This window comes from Dunckerocampus dactyliophorus, chromosome 8 (assembly GCF_027744805.1).
Source record: "Dunckerocampus dactyliophorus isolate RoL2022-P2 chromosome 8, RoL_Ddac_1.1, whole genome shotgun sequence".
Classification (NCBI taxonomy): Eukaryota; Metazoa; Chordata; class Actinopteri; order Syngnathiformes; family Syngnathidae; genus Dunckerocampus; species Dunckerocampus dactyliophorus.
In genome coordinates, this window is record NC_072826.1 from 21,567,535 (window position 1) to 21,591,115 (window position 23,581).

Consider the following 23,581-nt stretch of genomic DNA (forward strand, 5'->3'; position numbering starts at 1 on the left):
ACCACGGGCCACTAAAAACCTAGCAGCCGTCCACAAAAGATCCCTTAGCCAGACTTTGGACACCCCTGGTATACAGCACGTAGACTAACGTATAGCATGAATTTTCTTTGGTCACCTGTTGCTAGGCAGACTTTGCGGACCATAGTCAATAATATTGAATGTACTATAGGGCACACAAGCAGAGAAAGGACAGGGAGCTGGAAGGAAAATAATATTTTTCCAAAAACAACACTATAAGGAAGCAAGTTTATAGATTTTACTAATGATGTCTATTTATACAGCACATATTCTGGTGTTCATTGATTGTTCTGTGTCCAAGTGGGTGAAAGAGAATCCCGCCAAGTGAAAATGTTGATGTTGTCACCAGCACCAGGTAAGAAGTGCAGAGAAAGCATCTGTTCCTAAGACGCCCGTCACCTGGACACGATTCCCCCATGCAGCAAAATCCACCAGAATCTTTTACGGGATTTGTTTTTCCGTCCCTGCAGATGGTCCCTTGCACATGTTTTCTTCCCATTGGTCCTAGTCGTGCAGGGACAGTGTGGAAGAGCTTATATAAGTCATGGTGCTTGCATGCTGCTTGCATGTTGCAAACTCGGGAAGAGAAGGCATGCAGCAGGTAAGCGTTGCATGTGTGTGGGAATGAATGCACGTGTTGTTGGAATGCATGCATGTGCGGTGTGTGCACCGTGGAGCGCGGTTGCGTGGCGTTATTTCATTTTTTGCAACTGTTTTGTAATGCATTTCACCTTATTAAACACATGCTAGGAATTGTTTGTATGCAAAAGTTCCTGCATCCTATGCTGCACATGTATCATCAGCATGTGTTGGGTTAGCACACACTGTATGTGCCACAATGTTAGGCACACTTGCACAAGCTAATGGCAGTGATAAAATACTAATAGTTCTGTTTTTTTTTCTGATTTGCTTAACAAGTTTACACTTGCACAATTCAACATGTCCCAAAAGCAGCAGGAAGAATCATCGCAGCTCTTCTCCAAATGTCAGCAATTACTCATAGTTTGTTCACTTCCTGTCAATTTTCTATTAGAGAGTGAAAACGATGGCTTACACAGTGATCAAATCAAATCAAAATAAATAAATTAGTGTCTAAATAACTAAAGAAATAGTCGATAAAATGAACAACTAATGTATAAACATATGAATAATAATAAATTGTTTCAAAAATGGAAAAATAATACATAAATGAAAAGAAAATAATGAAAAATAAAGAGACTAAAAAGAAATGAATGAATACAGCGTGCCAACCATTGTATAATGTACTGCATCAATACATGCAGTAAATAAACAGACTTCCTTATACAGTATGTGCCATGTAAACACCATATGCTTGTACTGTACTATCTAATACAGGGGTGTCCAAACTTTTTCCACCGAGAGCCACATACTGAAAATCAAAGGATTTTTATAAAATAAAAAATACATATCTTTATGTATTTTTTTATTTTATAAAAAGGCGAAAAAAACGTTATATATTTAAAACTCTTTACATTTTCCCTTGTGCTCTATGGTTCTCGTTTTTTCTGGCTTGTTTTGGATTCATTTTATTTCTACAATGTAAATTCTAAACACGCTGCGGACCACATTTTGGACACCCCTGATCCAATGCGAAGAGTTATTCATTCAACATTACTTTTATCATCATTAGTGGTGTACAACTATACTAATTGTTTAATATTTTGAGTACATGGCATGAACAAATTATTACTATAACCAGTATAAACATGGTATTTCATTAAATAATTAGTACTTATAGTTTTTTTGTTTTTTTTTAACATGTCTGTAATTTGCACGTGTACCTAATGTTGTGGTCAGTGAGTGTGTACCGTATTAGGACGGCAGCATATACGATGCAACTGAACGGCAACGCTGTTAATTATCAACAACATATGGTTTCTCACAAAGGCTTTTTACAAGCACTAGTAAAACTAGTAAAACTAGTAAAACTGTGCTTCTGTGCACACTGTACACTGACTACTCTGAACTCTTTGTTCTGTATGTTGGTATTGTGCCTTGAGATGAAGTGTAAGGCTATTTGAACAAACAACAGGAGACTTTATTGTTTCCAATTTACACGTGATTTACATTTTCCAATATAAATGCATTATTTATCTATTCATTAAGCATGTCATACTATATTTACTGTAATTTCTGTACACTCTACTTGCACATCGTGCTGTAGAGTAGTTGTGCAATACAGTAGCTCATTCGCAGCGAATAAATGACGACTTTTACACTTTTACAGTAGACATTGACATTAAAAGATGGGTGGATTTGTGTTACTGCCACCAGAGGGCAGCATTGCTTAATGAATGGAATCTGTTTGCCAATCTGTTTCCTTGTTCAATGTCTACAGACAGTTGATACGTCCTGTATATTGTACTTAATATCACATATCGAATAACCGGCCTCAACAATAAAATAAAATGTTGTTACGCAAGATAAGTGAACTAGTTAAGTCAACATGTTTTTCTCTTCTTTTTCCCTCAACAGGTTGATGTGCACTTTGACCTAAAAACAAAAAATGTAAGTACAAAAGTTTTTTATTCAGAGATTTTATTCACTCAGAGAAAGTTATACCTAAAATAATTTAATTAGAACTTTTCTATTAATTTATTTTTTTTAAATAAATACATACTGTATATTAAATTAATATACATAATTAATAAGGCATTTATAAAAACAACAAATACCATAACACATTTTATTAAACATTCACATTATTTTCAAATATTTATAAATAATAATAATAATGATGATGATGATTATTATTATAATTCTTTTTTAAATTATTATTACATTATTACTTTATTTATTTATTATTATTTTATTATTAGTATTATTATTATTTCAAATAAATTCAATATAATATTGTAGTATGAAATAATTTAAGATCTAAAAAAATACTTATGATAATATAAATCATTTATTATTATATATTTATATATATTTATTAATAATACAGATGTTTGTTATTAAATTATATTAAAAATAAATAAATGCAATATAATCATGTTATAATATTTAACTTATTTGTAATGAATGCACGTAATAATTAGGGTAATATTATAAATTATTAAAAAGCCATTTATTAAAAAAATTAATGCCATAAAACATTTTTTATATAGCATTTACTTTACTTAAAAATATTTTTATGAACATACAATTATTATGTTAATATTCTAAATAATTAATTATATTGTTATTATTATTAAAGCCAATAAACACTGTATTATAAAATTTAAATCAAAATATAAAAGATGAAATTAAGATACAAAACAAATAAATGTAATACTTGGGATAATATAAATCATTTATTCGATCATCATTGTTATTATTTAAAAACACATAAAGACAATACATTTTTAAATAATATTTTAATTACTTAAAAATATTTTAAATTTATACATATAATAATGGTTAATATGATTATTAATAAATTGTGTTATAATTATTGAAATCTATAAATTATATATATATATATATAAATATATATATATATATATATATATGTAAATAATATATTACATATTATAAATAATATAGAATATATATTATATATGATATTGACATTATTATTATGATATTAACCTAAATATTATATATATATGTATGTTTTATTAACTATAAAATATAATTATATATAACAATATCATTTTTAAGTTATTCAAAAATATGAACATATTCAAAAATATGAACATATATAATATTTAGATTAATATGATGTTATTTTCAAGCATTTCAAATTTTTTTAGTATTATTATTATTATTATAAAAAATTAATGACTACAATAAGGCCTGCAAAGTAATCCCTACATGCATTATTGCTTTAATATTATTACTTTTTTTTAAAGTAATGGCAAAGCTCAAGTTTTTCCTAAATGACTGAAATTTTAGTAAGTCCTTTAATTTTGATACTTGAATATACGTTATCTACACTATTAAGGTGCAAATGACAGCATGAGGGTGTGTGTCTAATAAGCGGACAGAAGGCATTATGACCTGATTGGCTTGTTTCCAGTCTAACATGAGAGGACGCAGGCCATCACGCTGGTATCTGATGCCCATATGAGGATAAAGTGTTGTTATGGACGCCGTCAGACAGCCTGCTGCTCATGGATGTCATCTTCAAACTGAAGCCAATCAGCCCAATTTCAAATCCTCTCGTTAGTCACAAAGAAAATCTTAAAAAGTGAGGCTGTTACACACTAACTCAATTAGGTGGATTCTGTTTAGTCTCCGTTGACAGAATGAGGTCCTCCACAGGAACAGGAAGTTAGGTGTTGGAAGTCCCGAGTGAGGGTGAAACAGTCAACACGGGCGGTGACACTAATTCCCTGAGCAGCGCACGCTGAGATTCACAAGCATGGTGAACTATTTACTATTTACATGAGGACAATAGCATACGAATGAAATGTGGATATACTTTAAAGTAGTCCGTGTACAGCTTGTATAGGGGTATAGATTTACTGTCCACTAAAAAAAGCCATTATTGAATAAAACGGGTGATAACACAGGTGAGTACATCTCACTGTCAACATGTCAGTAGCTGCGCTTGTCAATATTTTGATTGACACTGACTACTCTAAAATGTACAGTATCCAGGTTCTTCTATGGCAGGGGTGTCCAAACTTTTTCCACCGAGGGCCTCATACTGAAAATGAAAGGATTCAAGGGCCACGTTGATATTTTGTAAAGCAACACATGTAGGTATGCTAAGAAGTTATATATAGATAATAAAAACTGCTTATCAGCTTTGTCATATAAGTAAAAATGCCAATTATTAGTATCAACTTCACTTTTTGCTCTTTTGCCCCCCATTTTTGCTCATGTTTTTCTGTTTTTTTCCCCAAATATTTCAACTTCCTTCTTAAATAATCTTTGTGAATTTTCTTTTTGCAATATTCCGACTGTATTCCCATAATATTACAACTTTCTCCCTTCTCATAATGTTAACGACTTTTGAAAAATAACATATTTTTTCTTTAATATTTCAACTCCATGCTACTAAAACGACCTCATAATATTACCAGATTATTCTTGTAAAAAATGGTGGCTTTTTCTCTTAATATTTTGACTTTATTGTTGGGTTTTTTCCTAAGTATTTCAAGTTTCTTCTCATAATTGTTCTCATAATTAGGACTTTATTCCCAGGATATTTTATATTATAACTTTTTCCACAACCTATTTAAAAAAAAATTACAAATTTGTTATTTTGTTTGTTTCGCATAATAAAAATAAAACTTTTTGTTTTATATTTCATTGTCAGGCTACTAAAAATACGTTCCCATGTTATTCTTGTAAAATTAAAAATTGTTCTCTTTAGATTAAAACTTTTTTGTCTTAATAGTTTGACTTTTTTCTTGTAAAATTCCACTCATTTTCCCATTTGTGCTGCTGTTTTTTTTTTTAGTATTCTTGTTTAATCCTATTTTTAGAATGTGCTGCAGGCCAATAAAAAAACACGCTGGACACCCCTGTTTTGTGGCATTGCCGGAGCCCTTAGCCTGGTCATCCAGCAGGCCAGAGAAGGTGTTTCTATAAGCTGCGGCTACATAATCCACACTGCTTGCCTGTTGTATTTAGACCCAACAAGGACTCACCATCATATATTAACTTCTGCTCACCTCATTGCAAATTTTGAGGCCTGATTGCTTCTGAAGCCAAGCAAATTTCCGCGTCTCACAGCACACAACTATGGTGCATTCAAGGAAAGTGCGAAATCTTAAGAAAAAACATTATAAGTGAGGCGTAAAGACAAAAACATGTCAAAATTGTGGAATTTTTCTAACAGTGGTACATGTATGCTGTACATTTTACCCGTAATTGCAAGTATTTATAAATTATTATCAATTTATGCTGAATGAGGTGTGTTTTCTGCGGAAAAATACGCGGAATCCACCGTAATGCTAATTGATTTAGCGCCCTCTGCTGTCCAAACTGTCAATATCTAGAAGAGAACGCAGCTTCATTGTGCTTTTTTTTGTAACTTTTGAGTAACAGAAATGCATGATATTTCATGAAAAAGTCTTTTACAGCAAATGTTGGCAATAGTTCCTAAGATTCAAGGGGATAACAGACAAGAAACTTATTAGTTATAGATATTTCTCTTGTCATTTAAAGCCATTGCAATACCAATGACCTTACCTGGGTCACACGCTCCGATTTGTCCGTTCTAGGAGGCGAAGGTGATCGCCCTCCCAGCAGGCAGCCATTGTAATTGGATTGCGCCTCGTAGTAAATGTGACCAAGTGACCTGTATTAGACAAAGTACACCACCACCAAGTGACAAAATGTCGCCACCAAGCTAGCATATGTGCTAATTCTCCGCAGCAAAAGCTCATTTCTCATGTTTATTTAGCTCTTTTGTTAGTGAGACAGCAGCCGCCGTGGACAAGCATGCTACATTTATACACGCAGTATGATAACTCATCAAAAATACTGTATTCATGCAGGCTATTTGTTTGCTACTTTGCATTATTTGTTGTTTTATATGCCGGCGTTTGCGTCAAGGTGTGAAAATCAAACGTCCTCTCTTACATGACCGCAAAGGGAGAAAGCTTGAGAGTATTGTTGTTGTGGCTAAGACGGGTCTGATGTAACGCTGATATATCAGGTAACTGGGTCTGTCCTAATGGGATCAACCTGGTGTGGACTTAAAAGTTATTTGAAGTACATCGGAACATGAATGTTGACAACATCGGTAAACCCAGCCGACACTTTCTATCAGCCAGGTACACTTACACATGGCCATATGCTGCAGTGCACACTTCAACTGACAGTTTGGAGGCAGGCTTGACATTAAAAAGGGCAAATAAATAAAAATATTGGGTATTTGCGACCCCCTTTTGAATCAAGTTTTTCATTTTGTTTGAAACCTGCCATTTTGTGCTTATAATTTCTTATAATTAGGCGGTTTATTAGTAGTTAACCCATCTCGTTTGAGGAGTCGACAGGTAACATGTGAAACACAAAATGAAATAGATGCTAATCCACACTAATAAACAGTAGATCAATACAAATGTATACAATACAAAAATTAGCCCACATTACCCAGCATGCCTTGCAGGTTATACATGAGTAGGAAATAGTATTTTTTTTAGGGCTGTCAAAAATGAATTACCTAAAATTTTTTACCGTCACTAACAAGCCACACCTGTCTGTTATGACGGCAGACGGAGCCACAATAGTGTCCCCGCAGAGTCCGCCACCCTTTATATACGTATCGCCAACTCACAAACACGTCTCTCGGCTCTCCCGGGGAACGGCGCTTACAGCGAGGTGCATTCACTGACACTCACAACAATCACAACAGCGTCTTTACTATGCGTGCATGTGCGCCTGGGTTCCGTTCAAGCTTTCGTCCCCACAGGGAGTATTTCCTTGCCTCTGTCACCAAGTTCTTCCTCATGTGGGGTTTCAGTTGGGTCTCTGTTTTCATTTACGAGTGTGACCTTCATGTGTAAAGTGCCACGAGATAACTGTTGCTGTGATTTGGCGCCATATACAGTAAATACATTTGAATCGAATTAAATAAACAGAAAGAGAAAGAAAAACGGTAAGTGGACATTCTCATCTCTCACCGACGTAACTCTTACTGCGGAAGTACAATTTGCTGCATTTAAGTATGCTTGGAAATCCCAGAAAATACAGCTACACTCGAAAGGTGACTCTTTGAACGCAACCATTCACGGCTCATAATGACGCCACTAAAGTGCGAGTCTACTAGTAAAGATACTAATGTCAGGCAAATACATTTTCAGACGTGTGGTATCATTTAGCTTGATTTAAACTTTCCCCTATACCACAAAGCTGAGATGACCTTTTTTTTTTTATTCCTTCGCATGGCTACATGTTGGTTTACAAAATACCAAAGTGGCCCTTGCATCCTTACATTTTTCACCAAATTTTGGACACCCCCATCCTACAAAATGCAAATGCAGGACTCTCCAAAAAGTAGCCACTAAAGTTACAAGTGAATGTCTTTATTTGCATATGTTGGTATGGACGTCATCTTTCGGTCCATCCCAACATTTATTGCATAATTACATTCATGACTGAACACGCTGCGATACCCAGATGAACCCTTCGTTTCACGCTATTTGCACTGGTGTCATGGATGTAAGTTTTTGTCAACTTAGTCCTCAACGTCCTCACACGTTTCCTTGAAGATGAAAACGCGGCATTCCTCTGAGAAAACGGGCCTGTGTTCAGTCATGCATGCAACTATGCTATCAGTGTTGGCATGGACCCAAGGATGATGTCCATACCAACATATGCAAATAAAGACAATTCATGAAAATATTCAATGCTAACTTTAGTGGCTACTTTTTGGAGAGTCGCCTTTTTTTGATACATCCTGTATAAGGCATTCAGTAATATTCTGTAATATTCTACACTGGTCACTAGGTGTCAGTAATGTTACTTTGATGAGATACTTTCGGTCCACTTTCAGCACTTACGTCATGTTTTATTTATGTCTAATCTGTTGTAATTTTTCTGTTATTATGTCTACTATATTGGGTAATAGAGTGAAAGATAACTATTGGGGTGTCTAGAGGGCTCTAATCATGTTAAAAACTGTATTTAGAAGGTTGTAAACAGGTTTTCTATGCTCTAACTATGAAAATATTCCAATTATATACACCAGGTCCCCAACTAACGAACACAATTGGTTCCAGACGACCGTTCACAAGTCGATTTGTTCGTAAGTCCAACAAAAGGTAATATTACCAATTGTATACAGTAGGTACTACATGTACGTGTATACATATACAGTATATGTGTATGTATGTAAATATGAGTTTGGATGCAGTAGTAATATTAAACGAGGATAATTAATGAAAAAAACAATAATAAAAATGATATAATAATACGTAATGATAAATGTTATTTACCTTTGAAGAGGAGAGGTCGAGCATACGTTGTTGTGGTGGAGTTGGAGGAGGAGTTAATGAAAAAAAGGACAAATCGTCGTCGTTAGACTCTTCTAAAAGAGGTAGTGTTCTGTGGGTGGTATAGAATTAAGCAGGCCTATTAACTCTTCATAAACTTTAATCACACGCTCTGTCCGGGTTGCATCATACAGCTACAACTTAGCTTTGCATTTCTCCTTTACACTCTCTCCCCACCGTCTTCCTCTACCTGTTGGTCCCATTAGCAGTGTCACAGTGCCCTCTACTGGTCAAGCATGTAGCAGTATAAATATGGAGTTACTACAAGGCAAAATACATGAAACTATAGACCAGTCAGCTTGCGTTCGTATCTCCGAATGTTCGCAAATCGGATGTTCGTAAGTTTGGGGACTTAGTGTATAGGAATCCTATTTTATGGAAATTCACCTATCACAGTTGGGTCTGAAACCAATAAACAGCAATAAACAAGGCACTACTGTACACTGTATTTATGTTATGTAATATATATTTAATTATCATTTACATTATCCTTATTTCAACACTGCACAATCACCTTCCTTCTTTTCACACAGGAAGTGAACACCTCCGCATGTCCTTCGCTGCTTGCCTGATCATTCCCCCGTCCGTCCGGAGGTTGTTAACTTCAGCTCTGATTCGCTGTTCAATGTTGTGGCGGTCACGTGGTGGTGTCACATACACTTTTGATTTGAGGTGGCCCCACAGAAGAAAGTCCAGCGGTGTCAAATCAGGTGCCCTCGGGGGGCCATTCCACTGGGCTGTTCAAAGCAACAAAAGCTCTGTCAGCCGATCAGTTACAGTTGTCCTCCGGTGTGGTGGAGCACCATCTTGGGCCCACCTAACACGTGCTAACCGACCGTTTCCTTGAAGATGAAAACGCGGCATTCCTCTGAGAGTACGAACGACACGCTCATTCAACATTCGGAGATAAACGTCACCGTTGATGTTTTGCGGAAAAAGTACGGTCCAACAATTAAATCATTCTGCGATACCCAGATTATTCCGACAAGGCCAATCTTGTCTTTGACTTGTTGTTTATGTTGACTTGTACAAGACTTTACTATTTGTGTGTAGCTTCACTACTGGCTCATTATTGTCAGAGGAAATGCTTCTGATTGCAGAAACAAACACAAACCAGGCACTTTGTGGTGTCTTTTCACACTTCTATCATAGTGGTGTCTTGTTACTGAATTCATGTTGCATTTGTACTCGTCTCAACACGTCGTGTGCAGTGTTACTACTCCGTTGTTGACATGTAGAGGAGAGTGCATAAGAGCAGAGCTTTATCTTGCCATGACGCTGCAAGGTGGACGGGCTGACACCTTAACTCTCCAAAGGGGATTTTGTAGGATTGCATGTGGAGCAAAGGATTAGGGCTTTAGTGCAAGCAGTGGGTCTGTGGGTCAGTGTGTCAGTGTATCAGTGAGTCAGTAGGCTTTTATTCATTTTTTTTGTTCCCAGAGCGGGTCAGTTATCTGCTTTCCATTAGTGGCGCCAAATGCCTTTAGCTCCCCAGGTGAAAAGGAGTACTCGCCTGTTTACGACGACCCGGGAGTGTCCTCTCATGATGCATGCCTCCGCACAAGGAGTGAAAAACGTGCGCATGGACGCATCACTCATCTCTCACGCCACATTTACTCCCTGCTTTTTGATTTTTAGTGTTTAGTTGACACACCTACAAGTACTCATTCATGCTTTTGGCAATGCCTACTTAACTTGTCATCAATTCATTTAATTATCCATCCTCAAACGCCAGTCAGGTAGACTGCTAACATGTTTAGACCAAGTAGAAAGTCTTTGAACACCAAAAGTCTTGACCGGACACAACATACGGTAGTCTAATGGCATCCATTATTAGAGTTGTATCAGTAAATGTGCCTTTTACAAAGCTCATGAGGCTCACTTTTGATTGAAACAATGTTCATTATTATTATTTTGCTTATTTTTATAATGAAAAAAATACATTTTCCTGAATTGCCCCTGAAAGAAAAGTATTTTTATTTCTACTGTTTTTTTTATTTTTAACTCTTAAATGTATTTTTTAAATTATTGTGGTTTGTTGATTTTAAAAATTATTTTATTGAATTTCCTCTGAAAAAAAGGATTTTTGTTGTTAATTTTAGTTTTGTTTTTAAATTACCTCTTAAATATTGTTTTTTTTTTCAATTAACACTTAAATATATATATTTCATTTAATTATTGTGCTTAGTTTGGAGTGACATAGACAATTTTAAAAATTATTTTATTGAATTGCTCCTGAAAGAAACTAATTTTTATTTTTTTTAAGTTAACTGTTAAATATCTTTTTAGTTGAATTATTGTGTTTATTTTGCAGTGGTGTAGACCATTTAAAAAAAAATAATTTTCTTGAATTGCCCCTGAATGAAAAGTATTTTTATTTTTATTTTTAAATTACCTCTTAAATATATTTTTAAGCGGATTTTTGTGGTTTTGTTTACAATGCTTTAATGATTAAAAATATGTATATATTTTCTTAAATTCCCCCTGGAATCATTTCTTTTAAAATATATTTTTTATTGAATTAATGTGGGTACTTTGCAGCGGTGTAACAATTTTTAAAACTTATTTCCTTGAATTGCCCCTGAAATAAATAATTTTTATTTGTATTTTTATTTTTAAATTACTTTTTAAACATATTTTCAATTGAATCATTGTGTTTTTTGCAGTGATGTAAACAAATATTTTCTTTAATTGCCTCCGAATGAGAAGTATTATTAATCAAAGATCAAAACTTTTTCCCACATGTACAATATCACCATTTCTCTCAGATGTTGTTCACAAATCTGTCTAAATCTGTGATAGTGAGCACTTCTCCTTTGCTGAGATAATCCATCCCACCCAAGATGCTGATTAGACACCATGATTAGTGCACAGGTGTGCCTTAGACTGCCCACAATAATTTTAGATTTATGTAATTTTATTTTATTTTATAATTTTATTTTATGTAATTTTATAGTAATTCCTGGTCAAAAATGTGTATTTTGCATATTCACATTTGTATAAAGTTTCATGTGAGCACTGAAAAATAGATAAGTAATCATCCTACATCTCTGTTATTCCAATCTCATGTTGGCATCCTTCCGTTGGAATGGCTTGAATTTGTGCGCAGCTTTTTTTGTCCACTAACGATGGCTATGGTTTACTGTAAGTCTGCATATTAATTTAAAACCAAATTGAAGGGGGATGTTTAACAATCACGATGCAAAAAAACACATACAACCAACGATAAAGCCTTATTTTAATTAATCCCCGCTCACAGCAGCAGGTTTTCACTGCTGCGCCGTGCAGGGACCGGAACACCAATATAAGTGAAATCTTCAAGATTAAGCACTCTTAATGCACAAAATAATCATCAAATTGACTTTTTAGTTCATATGATGCACACAGAGCAATAAACAACTTCATGTTCTGTCTCCTTTCTGCGCCGTTCTCCTTGCGCCACTCATAATAGTGAGTGTTAGGCGGTAATTGTTTTTAATTTTATTCACGTATCCCCTATTGCAATTGGCATACCCCACTTTGAGAACCTAAGGTATAGAGAATTTGTAATTATTATTATTTGCTTTCTTTCTTTTTATAAAATGTTTTAATTTCCTCTAATAGATTATTTTAAATTAAATTATAGTGGTTATTTTGCAGTGGTGCTGACATGCATCACACTGACAGCTGTCTTTGTGTCAGTTTGTGGCATGTGTAGTTTTTTTTAATGTAAATTACATTCTTGATGAAAGCAACTGAGTTTAATAGCGAAAACAGACCCCACTAATGCAAACGTGGATGCAGCTTTGTGAATGTTACTAAAGTGTGTACACAACGTAAAAGACACACAACAAAAAAAGTCTTTTTAATGGTGTTCCAACAGTAATATATGTCCCGAGAGCCTGTTTATGTCCAACAAATGTGAGAAAAATCTGTCACTTTGAAGTTGCAGATTTTTGTGACATCATAAAGGAAAAATGGTTGTATGTTATATAGTTACAGTGTATATATGTATAAAGTACACAGCAGTTGTTGGAGACGCACAGTCAGAGAGAGGCATGGACAAACACAGCTCATGAGCATTAAAGCTACGCACACAGAAAACGCCGTGTTTCCAGTAGGGCCTTCGAAAAGCACTTTTGAAACTCTAAATTCCAACATCAAGGCTGACGTTTGGACACTACACGTGGCCATTTAATGAACAAACGACTTAAATTGTGTGTTTAGGCAAAATAAAACAAACCCTTGCAAATTCATTGTAGTCCATTTGGATGGTTTTGGTTTTGGCAGGATATTTGTTTGACCTATTGATTTGGAAAGTTGCAAACTTTCCTCCACATCCAAATTTGACATTGATGTCACAGTAGCTCTTCCAATGATGAACCTGCAAGGCAAAGCGCACGTGTCTCCCTCTGATGTCTTTGTGGTCATTTATCAGAGGACAGGAGTTGAAATGAAGACATCCTTGAATCCAAACGAAAGCATGCCAAGGGAATGTGACAACTGTTTGCACATCAAACACAGACAGTCGATAAAGCCACTTCTGCTGTTTGCATGCCCTTTGATGTATGCTCTGTGGGCATGACAGCGAGCGTGACTGCCTGCCTTACGGAGGAAACATGCCACTAATGTGGTATTTATTTATGTATTTATTTGTAATCATCTTTGTGCACAAGTAAAGAAGTAGGAAGAACATCTAATCATACGCTTTCTCCATGTCTCAGCAATTAATGATAGTTTGTTGACTTCCTGTGTTCAAAGAATTGAAATATCCAAACACAACCTATGAATTTAACATGGCCATCTATTGTCATAATGGCCTTTATCCATCCATTATCTATGCTGCTTCTCCTATTTAGGGTTGCAGGTATGCTGGAGCCTATCCCAGCTGAGTTCGGGCAAGAGGAGGGGTACACCCTGGTCTGTTCACCAGCCAATCGCAGGGCACACATAGACAAACAACCATTCACACTCACATTCATACCTATGGACAATTTAGAGTCGTCAATTAACCTAACATGCATGTTTTTGGAATGTGGGAGGAAACCAGCGAACCCGGAGAAAACCCACACACGCACGGGGAGAACATGAAAACTCCACACAGAGATGCCCAAGCAGAGATTTGAACCGAGGACTTCCCGTATGGCCAACATGCTAACCGCTAGTCCACCGTGCGGCCCGCTTAGCATGTTGTCCACACAGTCAGAAGATCTGGGTTCGTATCTATGTGTGAATTTTGCATGTTCTCCCAGTGCGTGCGTGGGTTTTCTCCGGGTACTCCGGTTTCCTCTATTTAAAAAAAGAATGCATATTTTGTTAGCTTAATTGGAGACTCTAAATAAATTGCCCATAGGTATGAACTGTGAATGTTTTTTTGTCTACGTGTGTGTTTGTATTGTTATTACTCCTCTAAAATGTTTTGTGTCCATTCTTCCATGAGATTTGACTAATATTAGTTATAATTATGCACAAACATACATATGTATTTCTGTTAAGCTATACACTTTAATGTCTTTCAATGATTATGTGGTCAAGGCTGAGACCTCTTGTTTCCGTCCTCCACATGCTTACCACCTGATTCAAATAGCTTTAGGTGTCTAGGCATGTGAGTCTGCCCTTCATTGTCTCTGTCCCTCACAAGAGAAGCTCATCCCTCCCCTCTCATATGTGCTTTTCGATATTAACTAACATATTATCATGAATAGTCATACGTTTTCTCTAGAAGACGTTTGTTCAGGTTGTATTGATTTGTCTTCTTGCATGCAAGTTTTATTCAGTTGTACCTCTGATTATTTCCAAAGAACTTGTCTGGTCTCTCACTATTTTTTATATTATTTTTATTTTTATTATTATTACAGTTATACTTTTCTGAGCATTTCTTTTTTTTTTAAACTATTCTATTTTCTTGAATAGCTCATGACACATTATTGTAATGTTATGCGTGTAAAGATAATAATGATGCTGAGTTTTAATTTATAATTATTATTATTATTTGCTGTAGATGCAATATAAAAGAAAATCAACAGACACATTCCATTTATTTATTTTTATTTCAAAATAAATTTGTAGTATAATAATGCAATTTCAGCATTTTGTGCAAAAATATTACAATAAATCACGTTGAAAAATCAAAAAATATAATCTCATATGAAAATAGACATAATTACAGTATAACATGTTGTTCCACATGTTATTCCACCACCACCACCACAGAGCAGTGGATTCCTACAGTATGTAGAAAAAAAACACCCCTTTAACACACAAATAGAACCTGAGAAAATACATGTGAACAAAATACGAAGCAAAATTGTCTCTCCAATGTCCAGCGGGGCGTTAAAGTGCTTCTGGTAGAACGGCACTTCAGTGTCAGAGACAAGAAGTGCTAGTAATAAGATACACAGACAACAAAAAGACATCATTGTAATAATAATAAACTAAATAAGATGACAATTCAAGTAGCAGCTTTGGAGGCAACAGATAAGTTAGATTAATTGGCTAAGAAGATAGAAGAGTCAAATAAATGTCTAATTCATGATGAAAACACTGCATCGATAGTGTAAACATTACAAGGATTAAACCTGATTCCATTTCATTGTTATAGTTTGTAAACCAAACAAGTGTGAACGCACCCTTAATGTACTGCACACGTCTCTAAACCGACTGTGCAATTGGGATGATGTCAAGTCCCCCCGTGCAATGATTAACCGATTGCATTCCGCTGGAAAGTTTCTAATTTTACATCAGCCCAGTAAACTTTAGACTGAAAAATGGCAACGTACAACAGCTGCATGCCCATTGACCCACCTGACTTCACAATGAGGCAATCGCGCAGTGTTAGCTCAGGTCTGCCAAATAATGACCTTGGCTTCGCATGCCGTCAGAGCAGACCGTTGCCCAACTCAATCTTGTGTAAATAATATGGTGGAGATGCTGACTGAACATATTTCAGGCCGCAGGTACAGCACATTTCAACTGTTTCCCGTGTTTTTTTTTTACGTTGAAGTTAGGTGACGCTTACATAAAAATGACCAGAAGGAAGCAGATGCCTCTGGTTTGGAGCAGGGTTCTTTAAGTCGAGACTCAAATTAAACATTTGTGTTGTTTAAAAAAAACGAATAATAAAGAAAAAACAGGCATAATGCATGCAGTAATTATTACAGCAAGCAGCCTTTTACTCTGATGAATCCATCCATCCTTCCAGTCATCATCTTGTCCTTTCGGTGATTACCCAAAGCTCATGACCATAAGTGAGGATAGTAACGTAGATCAGCCAGTAAATTGAAATCTTTGCCTTTCGGCTCTGCTCCCTCGTCACCACAAAGGACCAATACAGAGTCTGCATCTCTGCAGACGCCGCACCAATGTGCCTGTGGATCTCATGTTCCATCCGTCCTTCACTTGTGAAAAAGACCCTGAGGCACTTAAACTCCTCCACTTGGGGCAAGATCTCATCCCTCCCAGCCTTTTACTATGATAAAAGATAATCCGTTGTAAATTGACCGGTAAATTTCTCTCAAAAATGAGGGAAAGAGAGGAAAAATAAGGGAAATAATGGTCTTTCGGTCTTTCCAATAGAAATTGTTAACAGTACCCCTCCAGCCGGATTTTGGTACACACCTTTAGGGGACTAAACATGGCTGCCATCAAGCACAACATTTTTGCAGAGGCAGGGTCGGGACTTAGCAACTCATTGTCCATAAGTCGTCAACCATTGGTCTAATGATTCTAAAACTATGAGGGTATTACATGTAGTCCAAAGCATTTTGACCACAACCCATAGGGGGCGCCGCAAATGTATGTGTAAATTAAGGTGCGTAAACTCATGGACGCATAACGACATTGACATACCGACATCATTGTTTCCCTTGGAAAAACGTCTCAAACAGATGAGTCGTCTGAAATTCTGGGTCTAGAAATTTGCACATACCTCTTGCCCGAAGCCAACTGGGTTAGACTCCAGTATACCCCCGCGACCCTAGTGACAATAAGCGGCATAGAAGATGGATGGATGGATGGATGGATGGATGGAAATTTACATATGCAATCTCACCAACTATAGGGGACACCACAATTGTAGAGGTGATCCAGAAGGGATTTTTTGGATCTTTTGAGTTGAACATTGTATGAGTCTAACGTAGAGCATTTCTTACATGTACATCTTATGTGCATCCACAGGACTCCACTATCATATCGGGGACATCCGTTTTGACAATGCTGTGCTGAGAGTTGAAGTACACCATGGAAAGAGGCTGGCGCTCTGTGGGGACGCAACAAGATGATGCCGCCGTGTTGATGCCGTTGACCTTCAGCTGGCTCAGGACGGTGGCGTGGAAGGAGGAGGCGATGCCGGGTGACCCAGACAGATGCTGGGGGCACTGCCCCATGCAGTAGTTCATGTGGTAGCCCTCAGGCGCAATGATCCAGTCGTGCCACTGTATGTCCTTAAACTTGATATAGAAGTCTCGCTTGCAGCACACGGTGATGTCATCGCCGCACCTCAAGGAGCGCTTCCTCAGCAAGTGTTTGGCAGGGTCTTCACGGAGGCGCACCTGCGCCACCAGAAAGGGCTGGAAGGGCGTATCAGGAGAGGTTTCCAGCGCGCAGAGATTCCTCCCGTCCTCCTCGCAGATCACCTCCAGGCGGAGCCGCTTCTGGCCCCCGTCCAGGAAGGCCTGCAGGGTGCGGCTGATGGGGAAGGTGTGCCAGTTACTCTCCTGGACCTCCAGCATCTTCTCGATCACCAGGGTGCGGTTTGAGTCTGCAGTCAGGAAGACGCGGGCCGCGACTTGGAAAGGGTGCTTGGAGGAGTGGACATAAATCCAGAGAGATGACTGCAGCACCTGGACACTCTGGCCGCGTTCTTGCAGGAACTGGAAGGTAAGACTGAGGTTGGCCTCATCCGCATGCTCGTTGTCATCTGTGGGGAAAACATAGTTTTAATACAACCATGTTGACATTTTTGACATACAAGCTAACATACCACACGCCAATACCCTCTATCTGGTTATACCAGGGGTCGGCAACCCACGGCTTCGTAGTCACATGCGGCTCTTCAGCCTCCTTGTTGCCGTGATTGCGGTGGAGCAAGTTACAGCGCAGTAAAATAAAGCAATGATTAACGGGAGCATAGCAATATGTTTTATAACGAGAAGCACACCGTAGCTATGTGCTCGGAGCCCGTGACATGCTAATCGCCGAGGTGGTGACTCCAGGAAAGGCAGCTAGTGTGCCGCTGCAGCTGGCTGTACACTCATCGCTCAGAACAATATGTGAAAAATACCAGAAAAATCTCCCAACGACGTCATGAAAAGTCTTTACATTTGTCGCTAGCCGCTTTTGAGAAAATAAGACACCAAGAGGGTTTAGAAAGTTGACAGATTTAGCGAGAAAATCACCAAGTTGGCAACACTGGGCTGCACATGAGATGGGAAGCCATTCACAGATGGAGAATACATGAAAGAATCTATTCTCCAAATTAAAAAGCAAACAGGAAATTATTCCGAAAATGAAAGAATGCCTGTTTTTGCAAAGACAGTCAAGGACAGGACCAATAGAATGGTTATTAATGACGATTGAGCGCAGACATAAACGGCATTGCACAAACAACATTCATGTGCGGTTATGTGAACGCTGACGGACTTGTTTAATCTTAAAGATGGCTACATTTTGTTTTAATTTCACACAAATATGAGAACCACTCACTAAGTCTGACAGAGTTAAGTGTTTAAATTTCAGAGTAGGTGCACTTCTGTTTGCTGAATTTTATGGTTGTAACAGGTAACGTTTTAAAAAGATTACATTCAAGTTTATGAGCAGTGTAATGTTTTGCGGCTCCCGTCTATTTTTTTTTACTGGAAGAGGATGCAAAATGGCTCTTTTGATCCTAAAGGTTGCCGACCCCTGGTCTGTACCTACTTTGTCCATCTGTCTATGTTTGATGCTTTCTAACTGTTTGTCCATCCACCCATCCATCTTTGTAGGATTGCTTTTAGCTGTCAGTCAGTCCATTTGTCCATGATGCTCTCTCATTATCTGTACGCCTGTTGATCTATGATATCTTCTAGCTGACTCTTCGTTATCTATGACACCTTTTAGTTCTTTGTCCCTCTATAATGCCACTCCGTTCATTCTATGACACCTTCTAGTTGTCTTTCTATCCGTGGGTTACTTTATACTTGGATGATTTCTACCAGTCTTTTGGCTACCTTCCATCCAACAGTCCGTCTAACCTTACAGTCCTGTATTCCTATGTGTTAAAGTCATGTTTAACTTAAAAGTGGGTGAGAGATACTATTATGATCCTGCACTTTACCCTAATTCTTCCTCTATCTCGACTTGCAAACAAAACAAACAGAAAGTATATGATTCATCATCCTGTATAATGATCTTTTAGCACACTTACTTATATCGGCAAAGCTGACTATTTCATAGCCTTGCTGTCTGGATGGCACACTGTTGTTCATTTCCAGGGTACCATCTTGCCTGACGCGCCCTGAGTGCAGTTTGCGCAGCGCAGTGAGCAGCGCCACCCGCGGCACCGTCGGAGACATCCTGGGTCTCTCCTTCAGGTGCAGCTTGTCCAAAATTTGCTGCTTGGCCATCTCCACCATCAGCCTCTCCTCTGCATCCTTCCCCAGGGGAGAACGAGGGCCGCAGGACGCGCAGCCTGGGGGGCTCCCTCTCACCCAGAGAGCCTCCAGGAGCAACAAAAAGAGAAATGAAGAGGACTGCGCCATCTCCATTGAATAGAACAAGTCTTTTCGTTTCTGTTTCTGCTCAGATGTCCTTGTCTCCTTGCAGCTGGACGCCGTGCAGAGTTGGGCTTACTTCGGGCAAGTTCTGCAGTGATGTTTCCAGCGTCCTGCTGGTGAAGATATCTGGTGGGGTAATCCACCAAAAGTGGTGACACGTTGGAGGGACGCACCAATGAGCGCACCGTGTGTGGAATGAACTTTACTGGCAACGCATCTGCAGACACGCACAAACACTCACATGCACGGCGGGTGACTTGACTCACTCACAATGACCCAAAAAACACGGGCAAGGGCGAACAAGTACGTGGGACACATGCACGTCCTGTATGAGGATTGAAACCACCACATGGGTCCATCAAAGTTGGATTTGGGTACCCTTTCACCCAGTTACAACATGCTGCACAAGTGCAAGCGTGAGTCACCAAGCACCAAACACGTAATGTAGGAAAACTACAACCACCTGTGTGCAGATCTATTTATCTATGCTATGCACTCATTACTGAATGCATGCACTCACCATCTTGCCTGACGCGCCCTGAGTGCAGTTTGCGCATGTTAAAGTATATTAACATGTAATATGCCTCATGAAAACTCTGATGCATGAGAAAAGTGCCCTTCATATGTTATTTTTGTGTATTAGGCTAGGACAATAAGACTGCGGTACGCGACTGCCGACGTGTGGACAATCCTTGCAACTGCAACAACACTTTTTTTGATCATTGGGCCTACTGCATGTAATACACAAAAACACAAATTTACTTTGCTTTTACTTATTTGAGAATTAGCCAATAAATGTACAGTTTGGGTGTAGAAATTACAATAAGAAATATGTACAGTAAGAAACATACAAGGTGTGTCTGAAAAGTAACGGAACTGGTGTCACAAACAATTTATTTCAAGTCCAAACAACAGTTTACATGGTTTCACCTTCAAAGTAACCCGCCGCAAGTCTAATGCGCTTTTTCATCCTTCTCTGCCACGCTTCTATGCAACTGCCGGAAGGATTCTCCGTCGTTACAGCCCTCTTGATGGCCTCCGCGACTTCAAAACGGGTCCCCTTGATGACCCCCTTAAGCTTGGGGAAAAGAAAAAAGTCACACAGAGCAAGGGCAGGCCAATAAGGGAGGTTGTCCCAGCACAGTGATATTGATCTCGGCCAAGGTCAGGGCATTGTGAGCAGGTGCGTTGTCGTGGTGAAGTAGCCACAAGTTGTCCTGCCACAACTCTCATCTCTTCTCGCCAACTGAGCAAAGCAAACACTGCTGGACCTCTCTGTAGACATTCTGATCTCCCAAGATATGATGGTAAATTTTCACAATTTGCTAATCCCTCTTTTGCCCATAGCTTGTACAGCACACCAAGTCCCGTTACTTTTCAGACACACCTTGTACATCCTTCCATCCATCTTCTATGCCGCTTGTCCTCACTAGGGTGGCTGGCTTTGGGTGAGAGGCGGGAAACACCCTGGACTGGTCGCCAGCCAATCGCAGGGCACATATAGACAAGCAACCATTCACTCACACATTCACACCTATGGACAATTTAGAGTTGCCACCTAACATGCATGTTTTTGGAAGGTGGGAGGAAACCGAAGTACCCAGAGAAAACCCATGCACGCACGGGGAGAACATGCAAACTCCGCACAGAAATGCTCAAGGAAAGGATGCAAGAGCCACTTTGATATTTGGCAAAACAACATGTAGATATGCTAAAAAGTTATATTCAACTCAATTCAGTTTATTCATATTGTGCCAAATCTCAACAGCAGTTATCTCATGGCACTTTATACATGAAGGTCACACTCATAAATGAAAACAGAACCAATCAAAACCCCACATGAGCAAGCGCTTGCTGACAGAGGTGAGGAAAAACTCCCACTGGGGTAGAAACCTTGTGAACAGAACCAAGGTTCGGTGGGGCAGTCGTCTGTCTCGATGGTTTGGGTTGAGATAGAAAAATAAGAGTAGAAGGATAGATAGCAGATCAAGCCACAAAACAGGAGAGTCTTTATCTTAGTCCAAGGAACATAGAGGAGTGTCTCTGCTACATATCAGCGAATCATGGGTCAGTTCTAACTGTATGCTTTAGCAAAAAGGTGGGTTTTGAGTTGACTTTTAAATAGAGTGAGAGTGTCTGCCACCCCGGATTGAGTCGGGGAGATGATTGGATAAAAGGGGAGCCTGATAACTTAAAAAGTGGCAAGTAAGTGTAAATTCTGGGAATGCAGTGTTCTACTGGGCTGATAGAGTACTATCATCTCTTTAGATATACTGGTGCCTGACCGTGTACTGCAGTGGTCGCCAACGTTTTTTCTTGTGGGAGCTCTTTTTACAAAATGAAAATGGCCAAGAGCTACTCATTTTTGTAACATTCGTAGCTTATTTCAAGCCAAACAAACTCAGTATGCTTGTTTTACCACAACATGAACAAAATGCTGGTATCCACAACTCACATTTTGTATTTCAGAATGCATTTCTTTCTAGTGTTCTCACATTATTAACTGAAAACCTGAATGAAAAGCAGGCTTGCGGGCGCCTCGTGGTCTTGGAGAAGTGCTTTATACTGGATGTAAGAAGGACAATTTTAAACTCAAATCTAAATTTTACAGGTAACCAGTGCAGTGAGGCTAATAAGGGTGAAATATGATTTCTTCTTCTGGTTCCAGTTAAGACTCGTGCAGCAGTATTTTGGACCAACTGAAAGGTCTTTAAAGACTTCTTAGGGTAACATATAAGTAACAGAGAGTTACAGTAATCCAGTGCTTCTCAAATAGTGGGGCGGGCCCCCCTGGTTGGGGGGTACGATGAACTGTCATGGGGGACGTGAGAGGCAGGGAGGACTTTCAGTATTAGTGCAGACCTGCCAACATGTCGGAATTTGCCGTACTCAGCATGCAAGTTGACTCTTGAATATGCTTATGTTCTTCACTGCTTTCCTTTCTGTTGCATTTTGCTGCTTTCAGTCTGTACAGTACAGATAAATAAATAGATATTATCAGTTTATCAGGACAGAAAATAATTGACAACCACTGCAATAGGTTTTTCAGCATCTGGTAGTGGCAGGAATTTTTTGGGATGTTTTGTAAATGGAAAAATACTGTTCTTGACACTTGTCGTATTTGGAAGCTAAAGGAAAGGTCCTGATCAAAGATGACACCAAGGTTTCTGACTATACTGTGGGGAGGGAGTGCAAGACCATCTAGGGCAGTAATAGCATTTGCAATCTTGTCTCGGAGGTGCTGGGAACCAAGAGCTATGATTTCAGTTTTATCCGAGTTTTTTAGTAAAAGGTTTGAGGTCATCAAGCTCTTGATGTCTGTAAGACATGCCTGGATTTTGGAAAGCTGACTAGTTTCGTTAGATTTCATTGATAAACAGAGTTCTGTGTCATCTGCATAGCATTTAAGGTCAATGGAGTGTTTTCTGATGATATTGCCTTAGGGGGACAGACAGTATAAAGGATGAACAATACAGGTCCTATGACAGAACCCTGTGGGATGCCATGACTGACCTTGCCGTGTCTGGATTCTTTAGAATGGATACATACTGCAGGCGATCTGACAACCGTTTTAATGCAGTTCCTTTAATGCCAAGGGAATGTTATAATGTTTGTATTCGAATTTGGTGGTCAATTGCGTTGAATGCTGCTGTAAGATCTAATAAAACTCATACTGAAACAAGGCCTTTGTCTGAGGCAGTGAGTAGGTCGTTCATCATTTTTACAAGTGCTGTTTCTGTGCTGTGGTCAGTGGCGGTTCTAGCTATGGGTCTGATGGGCAATTGCACAGGGTGGCATTCTTTTGGGGGGGGCCTGTGAGGGGGTTGGTTAAAAAATCCCATTTATTTGTGTTCAACGCTCATCAAGTCAGGATGT

General features: G+C 38.5%; 1 protein-coding gene and 1 long non-coding RNA gene across 2 annotated transcripts; one reads left to right on the forward strand and one right to left on the reverse strand.

Annotated features, from left to right (window-relative positions):
- The first annotated feature begins 598 nt into the window (after window positions 1-598).
- Window positions 599-23,289, forward strand: LOC129187022 (uncharacterized). Its single transcript, XR_008572332.1, has 4 exons — window positions 599-619; window positions 2,515-2,547; window positions 17,130-17,831; window positions 19,424-23,289. It is a non-coding gene; the product is annotated as an uncharacterized LOC129187022 (long non-coding RNA).
- Window positions 15,003-20,033, reverse strand: LOC129187021 (inhibin beta B chain). Its single transcript, XM_054785874.1, has 2 exons — window positions 19,357-20,033; window positions 15,003-17,871 (listed from the first exon to the last, which is right to left on the reverse strand). Exons 1-2 carry the CDS (start codon window positions 19,694-19,696, stop codon window positions 17,114-17,116), a joined length of 1,098 nt encoding a protein of 365 aa, XP_054641849.1. The 5' UTR covers window positions 19,697-20,033; the 3' UTR covers window positions 15,003-17,113.
- Window positions 23,290-23,581: the final 292 nt, after the last annotated feature.